Genomic DNA, 19,418 nt, shown 5'->3' with positions numbered 1-19,418 from the left:
ATCACGTTTTGTCAGAACTCTCGGCTATGACCTGTCCGTCTTGGGTGGCCCTGCACGGCATAGCTCATAGCTTCATTGAATTACGCAAGCCCCTTCGCCACGACAAGGCAGTAATCCATGAAGGGGGACCTGATGCTTAGTAAGCTAGAAAAAAGTGGGATAGACAACATCACCACCAGATGGATTTGTAGCTGGCTGACAAACCATACTCAACAAGTAGTCCTCAATGGTATTACATCCACATGAAGAGAAGTAAGCAGCGAGGTACCACAAGGCTTCGTCTTAGGCTGAGTACTCTTCAATATCTTCATAAATGACTTAGATGAGGGAATAGATGGGGAACTCATCAAATTTGCAGATGACACTAAACTGGCAGGAATAGCCCACACCCCAGAAGACAAGCTCAGGATACAAAAAGATCTTGACAAACTTGAACAATGGACCCTATCCAATAAAATGAATTTTAATGTGAAAAAAGCAAACTTTTACATTTAGGCAGGAAAAATCAAAGACACAAGTACAGACTGGATGAGACCTGGCTTAAAAACAGAAACTGTGAGAGGGACCTTGGAGTCCTAGTGGACGATCAGTTGAATATGAGCCAGCAGTATGCAGCAGCAGGCAAAAAAGCTAATACAATCCTAGGTTGTGTAAACAGAGGCATAGAATCAAGATCATGCAAAGTATTAGTGCTGATTTATAAAATCCTAGTAAGACCACACCTGGAATATTGCAACCAATTTTGGTCACCATACTACCAAAAAGATATTGAGACTCTGGAAAAAGTTCAGAGAAGAAAGAGCAACTAAAATGAAACTAAAACATATGAAGAAACTAAAACATATGAAGAATGGCTGCAGGATTTGGGTTTGGCTAGTCTAAAGAAAAGAAGAAATAGAGGTGACATCATAGCAGTATTCCAGTATTTGAGGGGCTGCCACAAAGAAGAGGGCATCAAATTATTCTCCAAAGCACCAGAACGCAGGACAAGAAACAATGGTTGGAAACTGACCAAAGAGAGAAGCAACCTGGAATTAAGGAGAAACTTCCTAACATTTAGGACAATTAACCAGTGGAACAGCTTGCCTTCAGAAATTGTTGGTGCTCTATCACTGGAGATTTTTAAGAAGAGGCTAGAAAACCATTTGTCTGAAATAGTATAGATTATCCTGTTTGGGCAAGGATTGGACTAGAAGACCTCCAAGGTCCCTTTCAGCTCTATTCTATTCTAATTCTAAACAGTTATCAGGCTAATAGAATTTCAAGGAATCCTGGAATACATCTGTCCCTGTCTAATACATCTGGATCAGAAATCCCAGGTTCCACATTCCAACAGAATTCTGCCAACAGGCTCTAAGTTAACAGAACTCAAATAAAGGTTAATATACCAGCTATAATCCTATGTCCAACAATAAACAAGTGCAACGCAAGTACCATTACATATTAATGCTATGATTCTCAAACTAAGTATTAATACTTACTTTAGCTATGGCATTTTTTGGATTAATTTGTAATACTTTCCTCAAGTCTTCAGCAGCCGCTTTAAAATTCTGTAGATTATTATAAACAGTGGAACGACGGATAAGAGCTACAGATTAATTAATAAATATAGTTATCACTTTCTTTTGAATGACAAGATTTTAGTGCTGCATATATACTGTAAATGTAAAGTTATTATGTAGTCATTATATACAATCAGTCTCAATAGCAAATGGCTTTTAAAAGTCTCATTTGACATAATATGCATAATCTGAAGACTACTCAGATTTCATTAAAATGATTGGGGTTTCTTTGTAGTGGAGAGGGTGGAGAAAAGAGATTTGGGTATAAATATATCATGACTATTTACATCTCATCTTCTAATGAGGGTGTCAGATAAGACATTTGAATTAAAGAAGTATGAATGATAACTTGCAATCTCACTATTAAATATTGGCATAAAGCTAAAGAAACCCATATTTCAATCTGGCCTCAATTTTTTTCATTTATTACTGTGGACAATTTAAAAAAATCATTTATACAAATAACCAAAATGAATTTCTGGTGTATTAAATGAGTATTTCTCTTCATTGTCTAGTGAGTATTGTTTCAGATCAAGCATAAAATAAACTTTTGAAGTGAACATAGGATAATAATAGGGAAATACTCAATATTTTTATGCTGTCACTGCTTTTTCTCATCAAAGAAATATGTGAAAACTAAGCAACAAACTTGTGAATATTTAAAATAATTTTCATTTGGAACTGTCTATAAATCTCAGCTATTAAATAATTTCTCATTAATTCTAAATAATAAGCATGTACATTTTCTACTCTACCTTACAGATTTGTGTAATAAATTACTAATATTACATTTATTTTATTTGAATGTAGGATTGTGTATGTTCTAGATTGAAATACAAAAGGTAATTTGGATCATTTGAGGACAGGCATGTAGCAACTGTTTATGTTTATGTTTATGTTTTATTTAATTTATATACCGCCCTTCTCCCTGGGGACTCAGGGCGGTTCACAGGGCATATAAATAAAAATACAATACTATACAAAAGTTAAAACAAAGATTAAATCAGTGCCCAATTAAAAACAATAATACAATCTAAAATGACAATTTAAAACCCAACTCCCCCATCAGGCCAGACCGGCCAATTCAAACAAATGGGTCTTCAGACCACGACGGAAAGTTCGGAGGTCCGATGCCGTCCGGAGCTCCACCGGCAGTTGGTTCCACAAAGCCGGGGCACCCACAGAGAAGGCTCTCCCCCTGGGGGCCGCCAGTCGGCATTCCCTGACCGGAGGCACCCTGAGGAGGCCCTCTCTGTGGGAACGCACAGGGCGGAGGGGAGTTGAAGCCGGCAGCAGGTGGTCCCCGAGGTACCCCGGACCCATACCATGTAGGGACTTAAAGATCATAACTAAGACCTTGAACCTCACCCGGAAGACAACTGGTAACCAATGCAGCTCACGGAGCAAAGGTGTAACATGGGAGTACCGGGAAACTCCCAAGACAACTCTCGCGGCCGCATTCTGTACCAGTTGAAGCCTCCGAGTGGTCTTCAAGGGAAGCCCCATGTAGAGAGCATTACAGTAGTCAAGGCGAGAGGTCACGAGCGCATGAGTGACCGTGCACAGGGCATCCCAGTCCAGATAGGGCCGCAACTGGCGCACCAGGCGAACCTGGGCAAAAGCCCCCCTAGTCACGGCCACTACATGATCTTCTAGGGTAAGCCGTGAATCTAGGAGGACTCCCAAGTTGCGAGCCCTATCCACGGGGGGTAAGAGCTCACCCCCCATAGAAAGAGATGGAACATTTTGAATGTCCCGGGATGCCGGAATGCACAGCCACTCAGTCTTGTCAGGGTTGAGCTGAAGTCTGTTCCTCCCCATCCAGACCCGAACCGCCTCCAGGCAACGGGACATCACAGCGAGGGCATCACTGGGGTGGTTTGGGGTCGAAAAGAAAAGTTGGGTATCATCGGCATATTGATGATACCCAACTCCAAAACCACGAATGATCTCACCCAGCGGTTTCATGTAGATGTTGAACAGGAGAGGCGAGAGAACCGACCCCTGAGGAACTCCACAAACGAGAGACCTCGGGGTCGATCTCTGCCCCCCTGCCAACACCGACTGCGAACGTCCCAGGAGATAGGAGGAGAACCACCGAAGAACCGTGCCTCCCACTCCCAATCCCCTGAGACGCCGCAGCAAGATACCATGGTCGATGGTATCGAAAGCCGCCGAGAGGTCTAATAGGACTAGGACAGAGGAATATCCCCTGTCCCGAGCCCTCCAGAGATCATTCACCAGAGCGACCAATGCCGTATCCGTGCTGTACCCGGGCCTGAAACCCGATTGGTAGGGGTCCAGATAATCCGCTTCATCCAGGACCAGAGGGAGCTGATGCGCCACCACACTCTCAACAACCTTCGCAAGAAAGCGAAGGTTGGAGACCGGACGAAAGTTGTTCAATACAGCTGGGTCCAAGGCAGGCTTCTTGAGGAGAGGTCTCACCACCGCCTCCTTCAAGACGGTGGGGAAATAACCCTCACTCAAAGAAGCAGATATAACCGCCTGGAGCCAGCCTCGTGTCCTCTCCCTAGCTGCATAAACCAGCCAGGAAGGGCACGGGTCCAACAAACATGTGGAGGAGCTCAGCCTCCCCATAATCCTGTCCACTTCATCAGGGGTCACAGAATCAAACTCTTCCCAGATAACATTGACAAGACCGTCCGTGTCCTGATCGCCTGACTCTGCCCAGCTGGAGTCCAAACCGGTCTGAATCCGAGCGATTTTATCCGACAGATGTTGACTAAATTCCTCGGCACGACCCTGCAAGGGATCCTCCCTCACCTCCTGATTAAGAAGTGAGCGAGTCACCCTAAACAGGGCGGCTGGGCGATTATCTGCGGACGCAATGAGGGTCGAGAAGTAATTACACCTTGCCACCCTCATCGCTGCGAGATAAGACCTAATATAGGTTCTTAACCGCAACCGGTCGGGTTCGGATCGGCTAACTGTTGACACAGTTAGATAAAAATGCATCTTTTTTGAAAAAACACTGATAGACCCCCTGCGATTGCACTTACCCTCTCCAAATCTATTTGTAAAGGCTCGAAGACAATACAAAAACAATTCACCCTTTCTTTAAAATTGCCACATACACCATACTAGCCTTATTTCCATAATTATAAAACACCTGTTTTAGCACTTAATGTGTTCAGAAATATATTAAATTCTACCTTTTGTATTTTCTGGTTCCATTTTTAACACAGCCTCACAGTCTTGAAGCGCATTCTGCCAGTTCTGGAGTTTAATTTCTGTCTGAGCTCTGTTATTATATGCAGCCACAGTAGGGAGGGCAGATATGCTTCTTCAAAAAGCAAAATGTATCAATCAGTCCAGACGCTTTAATAAATAGTTACTAGCAGCTTAATGCTTGATAATTTCACTGTTGTATCAGATGTTATAGCCAAAAATTCACTTTAATAGATGTTAAGCAACATTATTTAGAGTTTACAAATCCTTACTTGAATTACTACAGAAAGAAGAATCAGAACGAGTTGAAAGGAACTGTTATTGCATTCCAATATAGTTTAGAAATGCAAAAGAAAAGTTTAGGCATATTGCTACGCATAGCAATTCAAGGGCAAGATTTAGTAGGAAAGAAATTAACAACACAATCAGAGTGGATGCAATCAACTCTGGTGAAACAATTAATAGGAAAAAGCAAATTGAAAAGGGCACATAAAAGTCTGAAGATAGAAATGACTTTTTATAGCGAAATCAGCATTCCTGTATTTCTTGATATAGGAGCCTGAATAAATTCAACTTTCAATGGAATTTCTGTCATAATATAAACATTAATGTAATATCTTACCATAAAACAAAGACTAAATTCAGAAAAGCACATCAGAGTGCTGTTCTACTGACTAGCTTTGTCAAAATAAACATTCAGGAAGGTGTAAAACAGACCTAGTTTGATTCCATTTCATCTCTTATCTTTAATTTATTTAGTGATAGTGACATCTCCAACACTGAATTGGGAAGGAGCAGAGATCATTTATTGGCATTTGACTAAGCTTCATCATACAAGATATTGCAGAAATTTCCCACTGTTGTGTCCAACTTCAGATTGGAGGGGAAAGCTCTTGCTGCCTATTTTTGCACTTGGCACTTAGGAAAAAAAAATACTGCTCTTTACTGAAAATTCTCAAATCTCCCCTTAATCTTTACAGTGATTCTATATATTGTGATGTCTGTTAGTAAAGCCTGTAGCCTTTTCTCAGTCCTAAAACTTTTACAGTTTCAGAATATTAATTTGATAGATACTCTTTATGGAACATAAGAACTCCCATCTGTGAAACTAGTTATTTTTAAAGCAAATTAAGGTTCCTACTTTGTTCAAAGACAAAGTAAAACTATTTTAATACATCAGAAAGGAAATTCAAAGAGCAGTAACTTACCGACTGTAGTAGGCAATTGCTTCTTTATAGTCACCTATGGCAAATGCTTCATTACCTTTTTCTTTTTCACGATGAGCAGCAAATGTCTTTTCTTTTGTAGTCATCCCTAGAATAATTCTTATTATAAATGAGAGGAATAACATTTGCAGGCAAAAACACTTATATAAAAATATTTTAACTTTCATAGCTGAAGGTATCTTATAAAAAGTGCACTGATCTGGCAAGCAGTAATCCTGCATTTCAATAATCCTACAGATTTTATATAGATTTTGATATAGATTTTGCATTGGAGGGAGTCATAGGTTTAATTCTCAGAATCTCCAGTTAAAAGGCTCTCACGTAGCAAAGGTGGAACGTACTTGTGCCTGAGACATTAGAGAACAGTGTCAACCAATGAACTGCAAATTAGAAGCCTATGAGCTTATTCGGTATTTAAGACGTTTTGAGCCAGTGAACTCTGTCAGGACTGAAATGAGAAGAGCTGATGCTCTTCTTTCAAACCTTTTATTTTTTTATCTAGTAATTTGCAACATGGTAAGGTTAGAAATAATTTTTAAAATTTCATTTTCAAAGTACCTGGCTTCTACTACTACGTAGTTTAATTACTTCAGTAGTAAATATATGGAATCACAGAAAATATTTTCTTTTTGTTTATTTGTTTTACTGAGATCAAGGCTATATATGGGACGTTCGCAGTCGGTGTTAGCAGGGGGGCAGAGATCGACCCTGAGACCTCTCATTTGTGGAGTTCCTCAGGGATCGGTTCTCTCGCCTCTCCTGTTCAACATCTATATGAAGCCGCTGGGTGAGATCATTCGTGGTTTTGGAGTTGGGTATCACCAATATGCTGATGATACCCAGCTTTTTATTTCGACCCCAAACCACCCCAGTGATGCCCTCGACGTGATGTCCCGTTGCCTGGAGGCGGTCCGGGTCTGGATGGGGAGGAACAGGCTTCAACTCAACCCTGACAAGACTGAGTGGCTGTTCGTGCCGGCATCCCGGGAAATTCCGATTATTCCATCATTGGCCATGGGGGGTGAGCTATTACCCCCCGTAGATAGGGCCCGCAACTTGGGGGTCCTTCTAGACTCACAGCTCTCTTTGGAAGAGCATATTGGAGCTGTGACTAGGGGGGCCTTTGCCCAGGTTCGCCTGGTGCGCCAGTTGCGGCCCTATCTAGACCGGGATGCCTTGCGCACAGTCACTCATGCGCTCGTGACCTCTCGTCTAGACTACTGTAATGCTCTCTACATGGGGCTGCCCTTGAGGTCCACCCGGAGACTCCAGCTGGTGCAGAATGCAGCCGCGCGAGTCGTCTTGGTAGTTTCCCGATACTCCCATGTTACACCTCTGCTCCGCGAGCTGCATTGGCTACCGGTTGCTCTCCGGGTGAGGTTCAAGGTGTTAGTTATGACGTACAAAGCCCTTCATGGCATGGGTCCGGATTACCTACGGCAACACCTGCGACCGGCGTCAACTCCCCTCCGTCCAGTGCGCTCCCACAGAGAGGGCCTCCTCAGGGTGCCGCCGATCAAAGAATGCCGATTGGTGACCCCCAGGGGGAGAGCGTTCTCTGTGGGCGCGCCAGACCTCTGGAACCGCTTACCAGTTGAGTTCTGGACGGCCCCCGACCTTCGCTCCTTCCGGCGCGATCTTAAAACATTCTTTTTCTAACAAGCTGGCCTGGTCTGACGGGATGGGGTTGGGTTTTTAAAATTAGTTTTTAACTTAATATGTATTGATTTTATGGGCATGATGTTTAATGGTTTTTTAATGGTTTTTTAATTTTTGAATTTGATTTTTATTGTGTATTGCCCTGTTCACCGCCCTGAGTCCTTCGGGAGAAGGGCGGTATAGAAATCAAATTATTAAATTATTATATCTTCAGAGGCAAAGCATAAGAAAGTGGCAGGAACCTATTTTTGAGAATGGGAATGTAAACATCTGATATGTATAGATGCCATTAAGATATACACAGTGCTTTTTTTCTAAAAAAAGGTGCCAGAACTCTCATCTTGGTGGGCACAGGAGGTGGGGGGGGCGGTGCTGCTGCAGTCACAGGTGCGAAGGGTGTTGGCGGCGGGCTCCCCTCCCTGGGGCCAGAACTGGCGCGGCTGGTGCTGTGGGAGCAGCAAAGCCCACTCTATATGGCGGGGCTGTGCAATGCGGGCAGCGGAGGCGGTGCGGGCCATGTGATGTTTTAATCTTATGATTTTAAAAATATTTTTTTTCTCTTGTAAGTTTCCCCAAACCTCGCCATGTGGACTGCATACAAATATTATATAATGGGTAAATAAAAGTAGAACATATGTTAAATATACATCAAATGATAATATGCTTCCCTACAAAGTCAATTCTTGCTCAATGACAGACCAAGGAGTTAACTTGGAAAGGCAAGAGGAAAATCTAGAAGAGGTCTGTGCAGCTCTTCAACATCTTCATCAACAATTTGGATGAGGGGATAGATGGGGAACTCATCAAATTTGCAGACAACACCAAGCTGGCAGGAATAGCCAATACTCCAGAAGACTCGAACACTGGGCACTATCTAACAAAATGAAATTCAATTGTGAAAAAAGTAAGGTTCTACATTTAGGCAGGAAAAATCAAATGCACAGGTATAGTGGTACTTTGCTCAATAGTAGCAACTGTGAGAGAGATCTCGGAGTCCTAGTGGACAATCACTTCAATATGAGCCAGCAGTGTGCTGCAGCTGCCAAAAAAGCCAACACAGTGCTAGGCTGCATTAACAGAGGGATCACGTGAAGTACTAATGCCACTTTACAATGCCTTGGTAAGGCCACACCTGGAATATTGCATCCAGTTTTGGTCACCACTATGTAAAAAAGATGTCGAGACTCTGGAAAGAGTACAGAGAAGAGCAACAAAGATGATTGGGGGACTGGAGGCTAAAACATATAGGGAACGGTTGCTGGAATTGGGTATGTGTAGTTTAATGAAGAGAAGGGTGAGGGGTGACATGATAGCAGTATTCCAATATCTCAGGGGCTGCCACAAAGAAGAGGGAGTCAAGCTATTCTCCAAAGCACCTGAAAGCAGGACAAGAAGCAACGGATGGAAACTAGTCAAGGAGAGAAGCAACCTAAGGAGAAATTTCCTGACAGTTAGAACAATTAACTAGTGGAACAACCTGCCTCCAGAAGCTGTGAATGCTCCAACACTGGAAGTTGTTAAGAAGAGACTGGATAGCCATTTGTCTGAAATGGTATAGGGTTTCCTGCCTGAGCAGGGTGTTGGACTAGATGACCTCCAAGGTCCCTTCCAACTTTATTATTATTATTATTATTATTATTATTATTATTATTATTATTATTATTATTATTATTATTATTATTATTAATCTTGTAGAAAGGAAAGGCCCACACTGATAAATTAAAAATCTTTGTGGTCTGAAAAGGAATGCTGGTGGGCTAATCAATGATTTGGTGACTAGAGGAGTATCTACAGTGTTGGAGCTTGTGGTCATGGTAAGCCATGGAGGCACTAGGCAACATGACTTTCAGGGCAGTGGTGGCGATTTTATTTTTATTTTTTAAAAAGTCTGTGCTCTGTCCAAGGGTGCTTGGTAAGCTGCATGTACAGGCCTGGTCTAGAATTTATTTTGGAGCATTCAACTATCTACAGGAGGCATGTCAAACTCATTTTCTTTGAGGCAACTTTTTATAAAAGAATTGCCATTAATTTGTTTTAATAAAATAATTTAAATCAATTTTTCACTTGTTTTCAAATTAAATGAATGAGATTTTTTTAGTACAATTGCCAAATGCAATAAACTGGTTTTAGGTATATGTTATTGGAAGGAAAAAGCAATCCCTGTTGCATTACTGATCCCAGAGAAACATTTGCATGTATGCAGGTATCCTTAGGGTGCGATACTTATGGATGAGAAATATTGGTTGTAAAGTTGGCATTTCTGGATGTAATACAGATATTTTGGACTTATTTTTGTTTCTTTGCATGTTTGATATTTTTAAAAAGGCATATGCTACTGACTATGATTATGCACATATGTAACATGATCACTGCTTGTCCAAAATTTTACTATACAGATAATACCCCGAGAAATTATTTTAGCCTTTTTAATAAATGTTGTTATTGATGTTAAGCTCACCAGGGAAAACATCATATATTGTTATGTATATACTAGGTTAATTATTCAAAGACTGAAGTGCAACATAATTAGATTCTAAATAATCTATTTTTCAAAACACACAACAGTCCAAACAGTAAAAGTAAAGTCCAAATTAAGAATATTTCATTCTTAAGAATTGTTTAGATTCAAAATAGTTTTCAAGAGTGTACAAAAGATACTATTTTTTTTTCTAGAATCAGCTAAATTAGACATATTACATTGAGAAAAAAGTTTCTCATTTCTTTCCTGTTACCTTTGATTTCATTGCAGAGATGTTAACATAAGAAATAGATTATTTTGTTATCTAATTTTACCTTCCAAAAGACAGAAGCAGATGAAAAATGTGAGGTTCTTTCCTGTTGGCTTTTCTGAATTAGCTGTTTTAGATTCTAAAAGTTTAGTTCCTAAAGAAGTAATCCTGTAAATAAATTTAATGTCCTCCTCTAGTACAGGCTCTTTTATGACTCAAGGACTTCAACTCCCAGAATTCCTGAGCCAGCATGGCTCAGCTTGGAAAACTCTCCCTTTCCCCTCAGCATGGCTGGCTCAGGATTTCTGGGAGTTGAAGTCCACAAGTCATAAAAAAGAGCCAAGATTGCTAGCCCTGCAATAGGCTTAGGAAAATCAATAAGGGAGCTGGGTTTTGTTTGTTTTTGCAAAAAAAAAAAAAGGTTCCGGAACGCCATTCTGAGCGTTCTATGAGAAAAAAAGCCCTGGATATACAATATCATTATCCAAAGTTTCCAAAAATACCATAGGTTTTAGGGCATTGATTATTTCTCAAACAAGTACTGCTCTTACGGTATTTGACCTCATACACTTTAACATCAAACTATATATTTCTTAGAAATTACTTACCTGTTGTGTCTATCTCTGCTTTTGGTAATTTTATGTTATTGTTAATGCTGGTTTTAGAGTAGTTGTCTTCCTGGTCCTCAATTTTGGAACATTCTTTTTCTACATCAAACCTTAAATTCAAAATGATTTAGTATATGTTTGGATTACAGTAATCAAGGGCAAAACAACATCCTTTATTTGAAAGCCAGTGATCTATCACAAGCCCATGTTGCCAACTAATTAAAGCAATGTTCCCTCACAATCCTAGGCAGCCGTCTTTACTAGCAACATCAGAGACTGAATCTGGGCCTTAAAGATGACATTTTGTCTACGGTTATACCCATAACTGAAACTCTAAGATGGCGGACGTGCGGGCGGCCGTGTGAGGTTGAGCTCTGCAGGTCCGAGAAGATAGGCGTCTCAGGAGCCCCTCAGGGCTTTTTCCTTTATGCCCTGGGTTGGGGGAAGGGTGGCAGCGATGAATTTTGCAATTGTCTAGGTTTTTTACCAGCTTGACCGGCGTTTCGCTGGGCTGCCGGTTTGCTATCTGCTCAGCTGCTCAGCTGGTCGTTGGGAGTTTCCGGCTATGTCGGGCGGTCTTGGCTTCTTCGGCGGCGTTTGGAGTTCCCGGCGGCTGGCGGCGGTGGTGCTGCGGCGGCGGCGACGGAGCTGTTTGTGAGCTGCTTGGCCCGCCTTTTCTATTGTTTTCTTTTCGACCGGCCTGCCTCTGCTTTCTGCCTGCTTTTTGCCTGCATCAGCCTAATGGCAACGGCGGCGGCGGCGTTGTTCCCGGGCCGTTTTCGGGCCACTTTACCATCGACTATTGTGGTCTGGCCTGCTTTTACCGAACCGTTTGTCCCGCTGCCCCCTGGGCCTTTTTGGCCCGTTTTTCATCGGCGGTGGCGGTGGCTCTCCCCGGATTGTTTGCGGTCTTGGTGGCGTTCCGGTGGCTACGGTGGCTACGGTGATGGCGGCGGCGGTGTCCATAGCGGCCCAGCGGCAGCGGCTTCGATGATTCAGCGATGGCGTTATGGCCGGTTTGCCGGCCCCCCGGTTGGTTCTGCATATCCCAGATGGGTTGGCACCCCCACTGCTTCTGATGACCCTGAAGGTTCCTGGGCTAGCCGGTTGATCCCGGTGGAGCCCAGTGGAGCCTTGTGGACTTGGGCCATTTCGAAGGACTTTGGAAGATCGGCGGGGAATTTAATGGACCCGGGGGAGCCAATCTTTGTTGACCACAGTCTGGAAGGCCCCAATAATTATCAAACTGAGGGCCTATGGACTGGTGGTCAGTTACAACCTCTAGGAATGACGAGACAACGGGGGACTTGGCTGTTATCAGAATTGACTATGATGGCTTGTTTTTGCTTTTACAATCGACTGCGCATTGCCCCTTATACCCCAAAGGACAGAGAACTCTGGGTATTGGCCATTGTGAGAGGATGGCCGAATTTACATCTGCTGCCCCTAGAGGTGAGAGCTCTATGGGGCAGGCCATACCCAGTGGGGTTGCTCCAGACTTCCATCCCCCCCGAGAATTGGCTCTGTGGCCGTAGTGAGAGGACGGTGGTAGGCCTGCCCGGGGGGCTTATCCAGCTGAGTGGCAGCGGCTGGACGGAGGCCTGGGACTCCCTTTCCGAATAGATCCTCCTCATGGACTATCATCTATGGACTGCCTGCGATCCGGACTGCTATTTATGCCTTCTTTTAAATATTCTTCCACGGACTTGTGCGCCCTCAGGGGTGCTCCCCCCTCCTGGGTGCGACCCGCCTTGCCAGCCGATTATAACCTCGAGGAAGGGCCCATTTATTGGGACCCTGAGAGTTGGCTGGGCACGGGTAGGGGCCTTCGACGTAGACCTAATAAGAGGCCCCTGATTATTTTTCTTTCAAAATTTTTTAGGGGGTTAGGGAGGCGGGAGGGTTCTTTTGGTTGTTTGGATAAGGGGGGCTATCCAACTACCGCTGTTCTGGCTAGGGCCGATGGAGATCACAGGGGGGAGGAGCGGGGGTCGGTCACCTCCGGGGCTCCAGGGCTGGTCGTGGGGCTACCTATTCCCACGACATCAGGGAATGGCAGCAGATGGAGGAGCAGAGGGCCGTATCGATCTCAGGGAAGGCCTCTCCGCTGCTTACAAGCGGTGGGGCACTCCGACCCTCTGGCTCTACCCCAAGGTCCCAGGAGTGAGGGTGTGCAGCCCCCTGAGCTCCGGCTGGTGTATTTGAACGCCAGGTCCGTCTCTAATAAGGCTCCTCTCGTTCGTGATCTGGTCGAGGGTGAGCAGGCGGACCTGGCTTGCATCACGGAGACTTGGTTGGGCCCAGAGGGCGGGATTCCTCTGGTTGACCTTTGCCCACCAGGTTTCCGGGTGCTGCACCGGCCTCGGGCTCAGGGTAGGGGTGGGGGTGTGGCTGTTGTTATGAGGGAGACCTTGTGTCCGCGGGAGGCCACTGTTCCTCAGATAGTCGGGTGTGAGTCTCTCTTTTTGAGATGCGGCCCTGGTGCGCAGTTGGGCTTGCTGCTGGTGTACCTTTCGCCTAGTCACGCAGCAGCAGCCCTGCCTGAGCTGCTCGATGTCCTCTCTGGGCTGGTGGTTGAGTTCCCGAAACTTATAGTTTTGGGGGACTTCAATCTACCATCGCTGGGAGGATCATCTGAGTTGGCTCGGGAGTTCATGGCTTCCATGACGGCCATGGACCTGATGCAAGTAATTTCGGGACCGACTCATGAGGGAGGCCACACCCTTGACCTAGTTTTCTTATCTGGACGGTGGTTAGATGATCTTGGTGGGGGCTCTCCAATTATTATGCCCCTGTCATGGACCGATCATCATCTCCTGCGGCTGGTCTTCCGTTTTGCCACCCCCCGCCGTGGGTGTTTGGAACCAATTAAATGGTACCGCCCCAGACGCTTAATGGATCCCCAGAGGTTCCAGGCAGCGCTGGGGTCCCCACCTGCCTCCCTTGCTCACAGCTCGGCAGATGCCTTAGTGGAAGCCTGGGAAAGGACGGCCACTGAGGCTCTTGACCGAGTTGTACCCTTGCGGCCCCTGACCCGGTGCAGATCCCGTCGAGCTCCATGGTTCTCTGCGGAGCTTCGGGAGATGAAGCGTCGGAGACGGGGCCTAGAGAGCGGTTGGAGGTCCAGCCGATCCGAATCCGACCGATTGCGACTAAGAGCCTACATTAGGTCTTATCTCGCTGCGATAAGGGAGGCGAGGTCTAACCACTTCGCCACCCTTATCGCGTCCGCAGATAATCGCCCGGCCGCCCTGTTTAGGGTGACTCGCTCCCTCCTAAATCAGGAGGTGAGGGAGGATCCCTTGCAGGGTCGTGCCGAGGAGTTTAACCAACATCTGTCGGACAAAATCGCTCGGATTCGGACCGGTCTGGACTCTGACTGGGCAGAGTCTGACGATCAGGACACTGGCGGTCTTGTCGATATCATCTGGGAGGAGTTTGATTCTGTGACTCCGGAGGAAGTGGACAGGATCATGGGGAGGCTGAGCACCACCACGTGTTTATTGGACCCGTGCCCTTCCTGGCTGGTTTATGCAGCCCGGGAGAGGACACGCAGCTGGTTCCAGGCAGTTATATCGGCTTCTCTGAGTGAGGGTAGCTTCCCCGTCTTGAAAGAGGCGGTGGTGAGGCCCCTCCTCAAGAAGCCTGCCTTGGACCCAGCTGTATTAAACAACTTTCGTCCTGTCTCCAACCTTCGCTTTCTTGCGAAGGTTGTTGAGAGTGTGGTGGCGCATCAGCTCCCTCTGGTCCTGGATGAAGCGGATTATCTAGACCCGTACCAATCGGGTTTCAGGCCCAGGCACAGCACGGAGACGGCATTGGTCGCGCTGGTGAATGATCTCTGGAGGGCTCGGGACAGGGGATATTCCTCTGTCCTAGTCCTATTAGACCTCTCGGCGGCTTTCGATACCATCGACCATGGTATCTTGCTGCGGCGTCTCAGGGGATTGGGAGTGGGAGGCACAGTTTTACAGTGGTTCTCCTCCTATCTCCAGGGACGTTCGCAGTCGGTGTTGGCAGGAGGACAGAGGTCGACCGCGAGGTCTCTCATTTGTGGAGTTCCTCAGGGGTCGGTCCTCTCGCCTCTCCTGTTCAACATCTACATGAAACCGCTGGGTGAGATCATTCGTGGCTTTGGAGTTGGGTATCATCAGTATGATGATGATACCCAACTTTTCCTTTCGACCCCAAACCACCCCAGTGATGCCCTCAACGTGATGTCCCGGTGCCTGGAGGCGGTTTGGGTCTGGATGGGGAGGAACAGACTCCAGCTCAACCCCGACAAGACTGAGTGGCTTTGCATACCTTCATCCCGGGTTTATTCGGATGTTCCACCTCTGGCTATGGGGGGTGAATTATTACCCCCCGTAGATAGGGCTCGCAACTTGGGAGTCCTCCTAGATTCACGGCTCACTTTGGAAGACCATATAGGAGCTGTGACTAGGGGGGCCTTCGCCCAGGTTCACCTGGTGCGCCAGTTGCGGCCCTATCTTAGCCGGGATGATTTATGCACGGTCACTCATGCGCTCGTGTCCTCTCGTCTGGACTACTGCAACGCTCTCTACATGGGGCTGCCCTTGAGGACCACCCGGAAGCTCCAACTGGTACAGAATGCAGCCGCGAGAGTTGTGTTGGGAGTCTCCCGATACTTCCACGTTACACCGCTGCTCCGTGAGCTGCATTGGTTGCCAGTTGTCTTCCGGGTGAGATTCAAGGTACTGGTAACAGTGTTTAAAGCCCTTCATGGCATGGGGCCGGAGTACCTTAGGGAACATCTGCTGCCGGCATTAAGCTCCCTGCGCCCTGTGCGTTCCCACAGAGAGGGCCTCCTCAGGGTGCCACCGATCAGAGAATGTCGATTGGTGGCCCCCAGGGGGAGATCCTTCTCTGTGGGCGCTCCGGAGTTGTGGAACCAGCTACCGGTAGAGCTCCGGATGGCGCCCGATCTTCGCTCCTTTCGTCGCGATCTCAAGACGTTTCTGTTTGTTCAAGCCGGCCTAGCCTGATGGGGATTGGTGGGGTTTTTTAATTTTGTGCTTTAATTTTAACTAGGTGTTTTAGAATTTTATTCCAACTGTTTTAATATGGGCAATTATTTAATCTTGTTTTAATGTTTGTATTTAGTATTTTATTCTGCCCTGTGAACCGCCCTGAGTCCTCAGGGAGAAGGGCGGTATATAAATATTATTAAATTAAATTAAATTAAATAACTAAAAGCATCTCTCCATACCAAGTAATGAGTAGAAGGTATCCAACATACTTATCCCATTCTCTGTAGTCCCTTGGTATATTTTTCTTCTTTTGCTTTGTTTTTGCAGTTTTATTCTGTAACAGTCAGACATTATTAAATATATATATATATATATTTACTATTGTTCAGCACATTCACTCAAGTTGAGCTCAACTCTCTTACTACATGGTCATGCTAGCTTACATCTGCCAGTAATTCTTGATCCAAATTAAGTTTCTTTAGTGTTTAGTGTATTGGTTGAAACTGGGTAGATACTGATTCAACTTCACTCTCCCTCTGAAATTTTACCGAATAACTTTAACTTAGTTGTTATCACTTATCAACTCTTAGTGGTTAAGGAAAAAAATGGGAAGGATCCAGTGCCATGTATGTTGCCTTGAGCTCATAAAGGAAAAGTTGAATATAAATCTAACATAAATAAGCAAATATGTTCAACAATTGTTTCAAGATACAATTCTGGGGAATCAATGAATTTGTTTTAACAATACAACTTAATATAAAAGGTAAAGGTAAAGGTTCCCCAGCACATGCATGCTAGTCGACTTAATATACATGTATTAAATTAGACATGCAATGTAAGAGCTTTTAAAAATTTTTAAATTAGAAGTATATCACATATTCTAATGAAGAATGGCCCTTTGTCTCCCCTTCGCCCCTTACAGTATAAAGTTCACATATTGATATTGCATAACCTGACTTAAGGAAAGATGGTTCTCTGAACTACGAATTGGTGGTAAATTTTCCACGTTTTCCTTGACAACTTCAGTTGTAGCATATTGCATTTTATACTCATCTTCTTTCATTTCTGTAATCCAGCTCTAAAACAAACAGATAACTTTGATTTGCTATATTGAAGATCTGCAGCCTAAAAACTCTAGGTCAGAGGTCTCCAACCTATGGGCCGCGGCCCACTACCGGGCCTTGGCCTCTTGGCCACAGGGCTGCGTGAGTAGCTGGGCAGTGCACATATGCACATGTTAACCCCCCATTATGCCACTATTGCTGCGAGTGTTGCGTGGATGGTGGCAGCGGGTGGCGGCATTGCCATGAACCTTATACGGGCAGTGGCAGCTCTGTGAGAAGCAGGTGGGCAGTGGCACGCCACACAGATGCAGCATTGCCATGAACCTTGTGTGGGTGGCAGCAGCACTGCAAGCAGCAGGTGGGCTGCTGCATGAGTTTCTTGCTGGGGTGGCAGTGCGATCCTTGTGCTGGTGGTAGCATCTCTGTGAGCCTGGTAGTGGAGGCACCACAAGCCCCACACAGGTGCCAGTGTCGCTGACAGTCTTGCACACATAATCGTAGCCCCATTTGCATGCTGCTCATGCTTGCAACCTGTTTGTGTGCACGTATGGCCACATTCACCTTTGCGCATGTGTGTGTAAGGTGCCTGCCCCTCCCTCTCCCACCGGGCTGCCAACCCAGAAATGTTGGAGACCCCTGCTCTAGGTAACATGTTTTACAGATGCACAAATGACTTTCTAATATTTTTACTGCAGTTTCATCAAGAGAGAAAATAAGAACATAAACCGACTCAATACTATGCTTGTGTGTGCGCATATATAGAGATGATATTCTATACTACAATTCTAATACCCCCCTGGCTAATATAGAATTTGCAAGGTAATACAGCTGGAGAGCTAATAAAAGGACAAGCAATATATTCCTAGATCTCATAAGAAACAGGATCTCAGACAAAGTGCTTTGTTTAACAATAATCTTAAGATTTAAGACCAAGAATTAATAAAAGTTTTGTAATTCACTATGGATGAACTTAGTCTCCTGAAGGTGGTCATTTGAGGAGAACAAGGTGTGTGTGTGGGGAATTGAACAAGGGACTAGATAAAATCCTAAAATAAAATTCTCAAATTACAGAATGAATTACCGTCAAGTCATCATTTATTTTTTTCCATTCTTCAGTAGTAAAATCAGAAGCATTGGCTACATGTTTTTCTTTTCGAAGTACTCTGCTATTTGGAGCCAAAGACTCAATGCGATTTTCACAAAATGAATTAAGCTGAGGGAAAAACCCCTCTTCACCCGACCTTAAGATAAACAGGATATTAGATAACCATTTGAACACAATACTATTCCAATAATTAAAGCATAAATACCAACACCAGCATGAAATATTTATCCTTCCCTTCCAATCATGAATAAAACCCCTCAATTTGGGGAATTTCTGTAACATCATCACTCTTAACACACACAAACCTATCTAGAGTCAATTATTATTTGATTTATTATAATTATTGCCAATTACTTTTGCTATAGTTCTTGTTTTGTACATTTTCCTTTACTTTTTTTTAACAATCAGATTTAAAGCTTCCACCTATACTAAATAAAAATAAGACTTGTACAAACCTAAATGTTCTTACTACCACGAATGAGTTTGGCAAGAATTTTTTAAAAATCTATCATTTTAACGGCAGATACAATTTTAATTACAAATTGTTACATCCTTATATATATTTATATAAACTACAAAAATAAATGATGGCCTTCTTAAATGCAAAGTGTTCATTACAAGGATCATCAGTTCATTTTATTAATCTATTTTTACTGGGGGGGGGGAAAGAAACATCATTTAAATGCTTACCTTAATATCTTAAGAATCTTTTCTAAATACTTAACATCAGTGCATTTTTCAATGAATTTGTAGTCCAGATGGTCAATAGGAATTTGGTATCTTTTCGTCGTTTCATGGCCCAACCAGGATGACATTTGACCAGAACTTATAGCTAAAAAGATAGAATTTAATTATTTCCAATATATTTTCTCAATGTTATTTATGAAATTGCCCAAGTTATAAAATAAAATGCTATAAATCTGGCCAAGCTTTTTGGAAACTATTTTCAAATATAGAAGAAAGGTGTCGATCTCAATCTTAATTTGGACCTAGATCAACAGCTGTATATAACCCTTTGGCATCCGTAGTTCCATCTAAATCTGAGACATGTACTTGATGTTCTCACAAAAATACAGCTGTATAGATGTGATTAATTATAAACAACCATTTATCAATCAAGGAAAACAGGTGAGACTGCTCCATATTCCACTCTAAATATTTTCTACTACTCCAAGTTATTTCCAGTTTTTATTCTGGGCATACTGTCAAGCAAAACTGCATATTTTATTCAAATGTTTTCAAGGAAGCCTATGTGACCTTAATTATACTGTAATAAATAAAG

At 44.1% G+C, this 19,418-nt stretch overlaps 1 protein-coding gene across 1 annotated transcript in view; it reads right to left on the bottom strand.

Moving 5' to 3' along the window:
• SPAG1 (sperm associated antigen 1) overlaps positions 1-18,951 on the bottom strand; it is a gene marked incomplete at its 5' end in the record, with an annotated part of 41,013 nt that extends 22,062 nt beyond the window's left edge. Inside the window, 8 exons of the mRNA XM_083360798.1 lie at positions 1,482-1,588; positions 4,739-4,869; positions 5,963-6,068; positions 10,977-11,086; positions 16,237-16,301; positions 16,920-17,045; positions 18,113-18,272; positions 18,827-18,951. Coding sequence (XP_083216924.1) covers positions 1,482-1,588; positions 4,739-4,869; positions 5,963-6,068; positions 10,977-11,086; positions 16,237-16,301; positions 16,920-17,045; positions 18,113-18,272; positions 18,827-18,951 — 930 coding nt within the window. The remainder of the gene's footprint in view (positions 1-1,481; positions 1,589-4,738; positions 4,870-5,962; positions 6,069-10,976; positions 11,087-16,236; positions 16,302-16,919; positions 17,046-18,112; positions 18,273-18,826) is intronic.
• Positions 18,952-19,418: the final 467 nt, after the last annotated feature.

The sequence above is a fragment of the Vipera ursinii genome (genome assembly GCF_947247035.1).
Source record: "Vipera ursinii genome assembly, chromosome: 3".
In the NCBI taxonomy this organism is placed as follows: Eukaryota; Metazoa; Chordata; class Lepidosauria; order Squamata; family Viperidae; genus Vipera; species Vipera ursinii.
The sequence above is the reverse complement of the archived record's forward strand: the minus strand, read 5'-3'. Positions and strand labels throughout refer to the sequence as shown.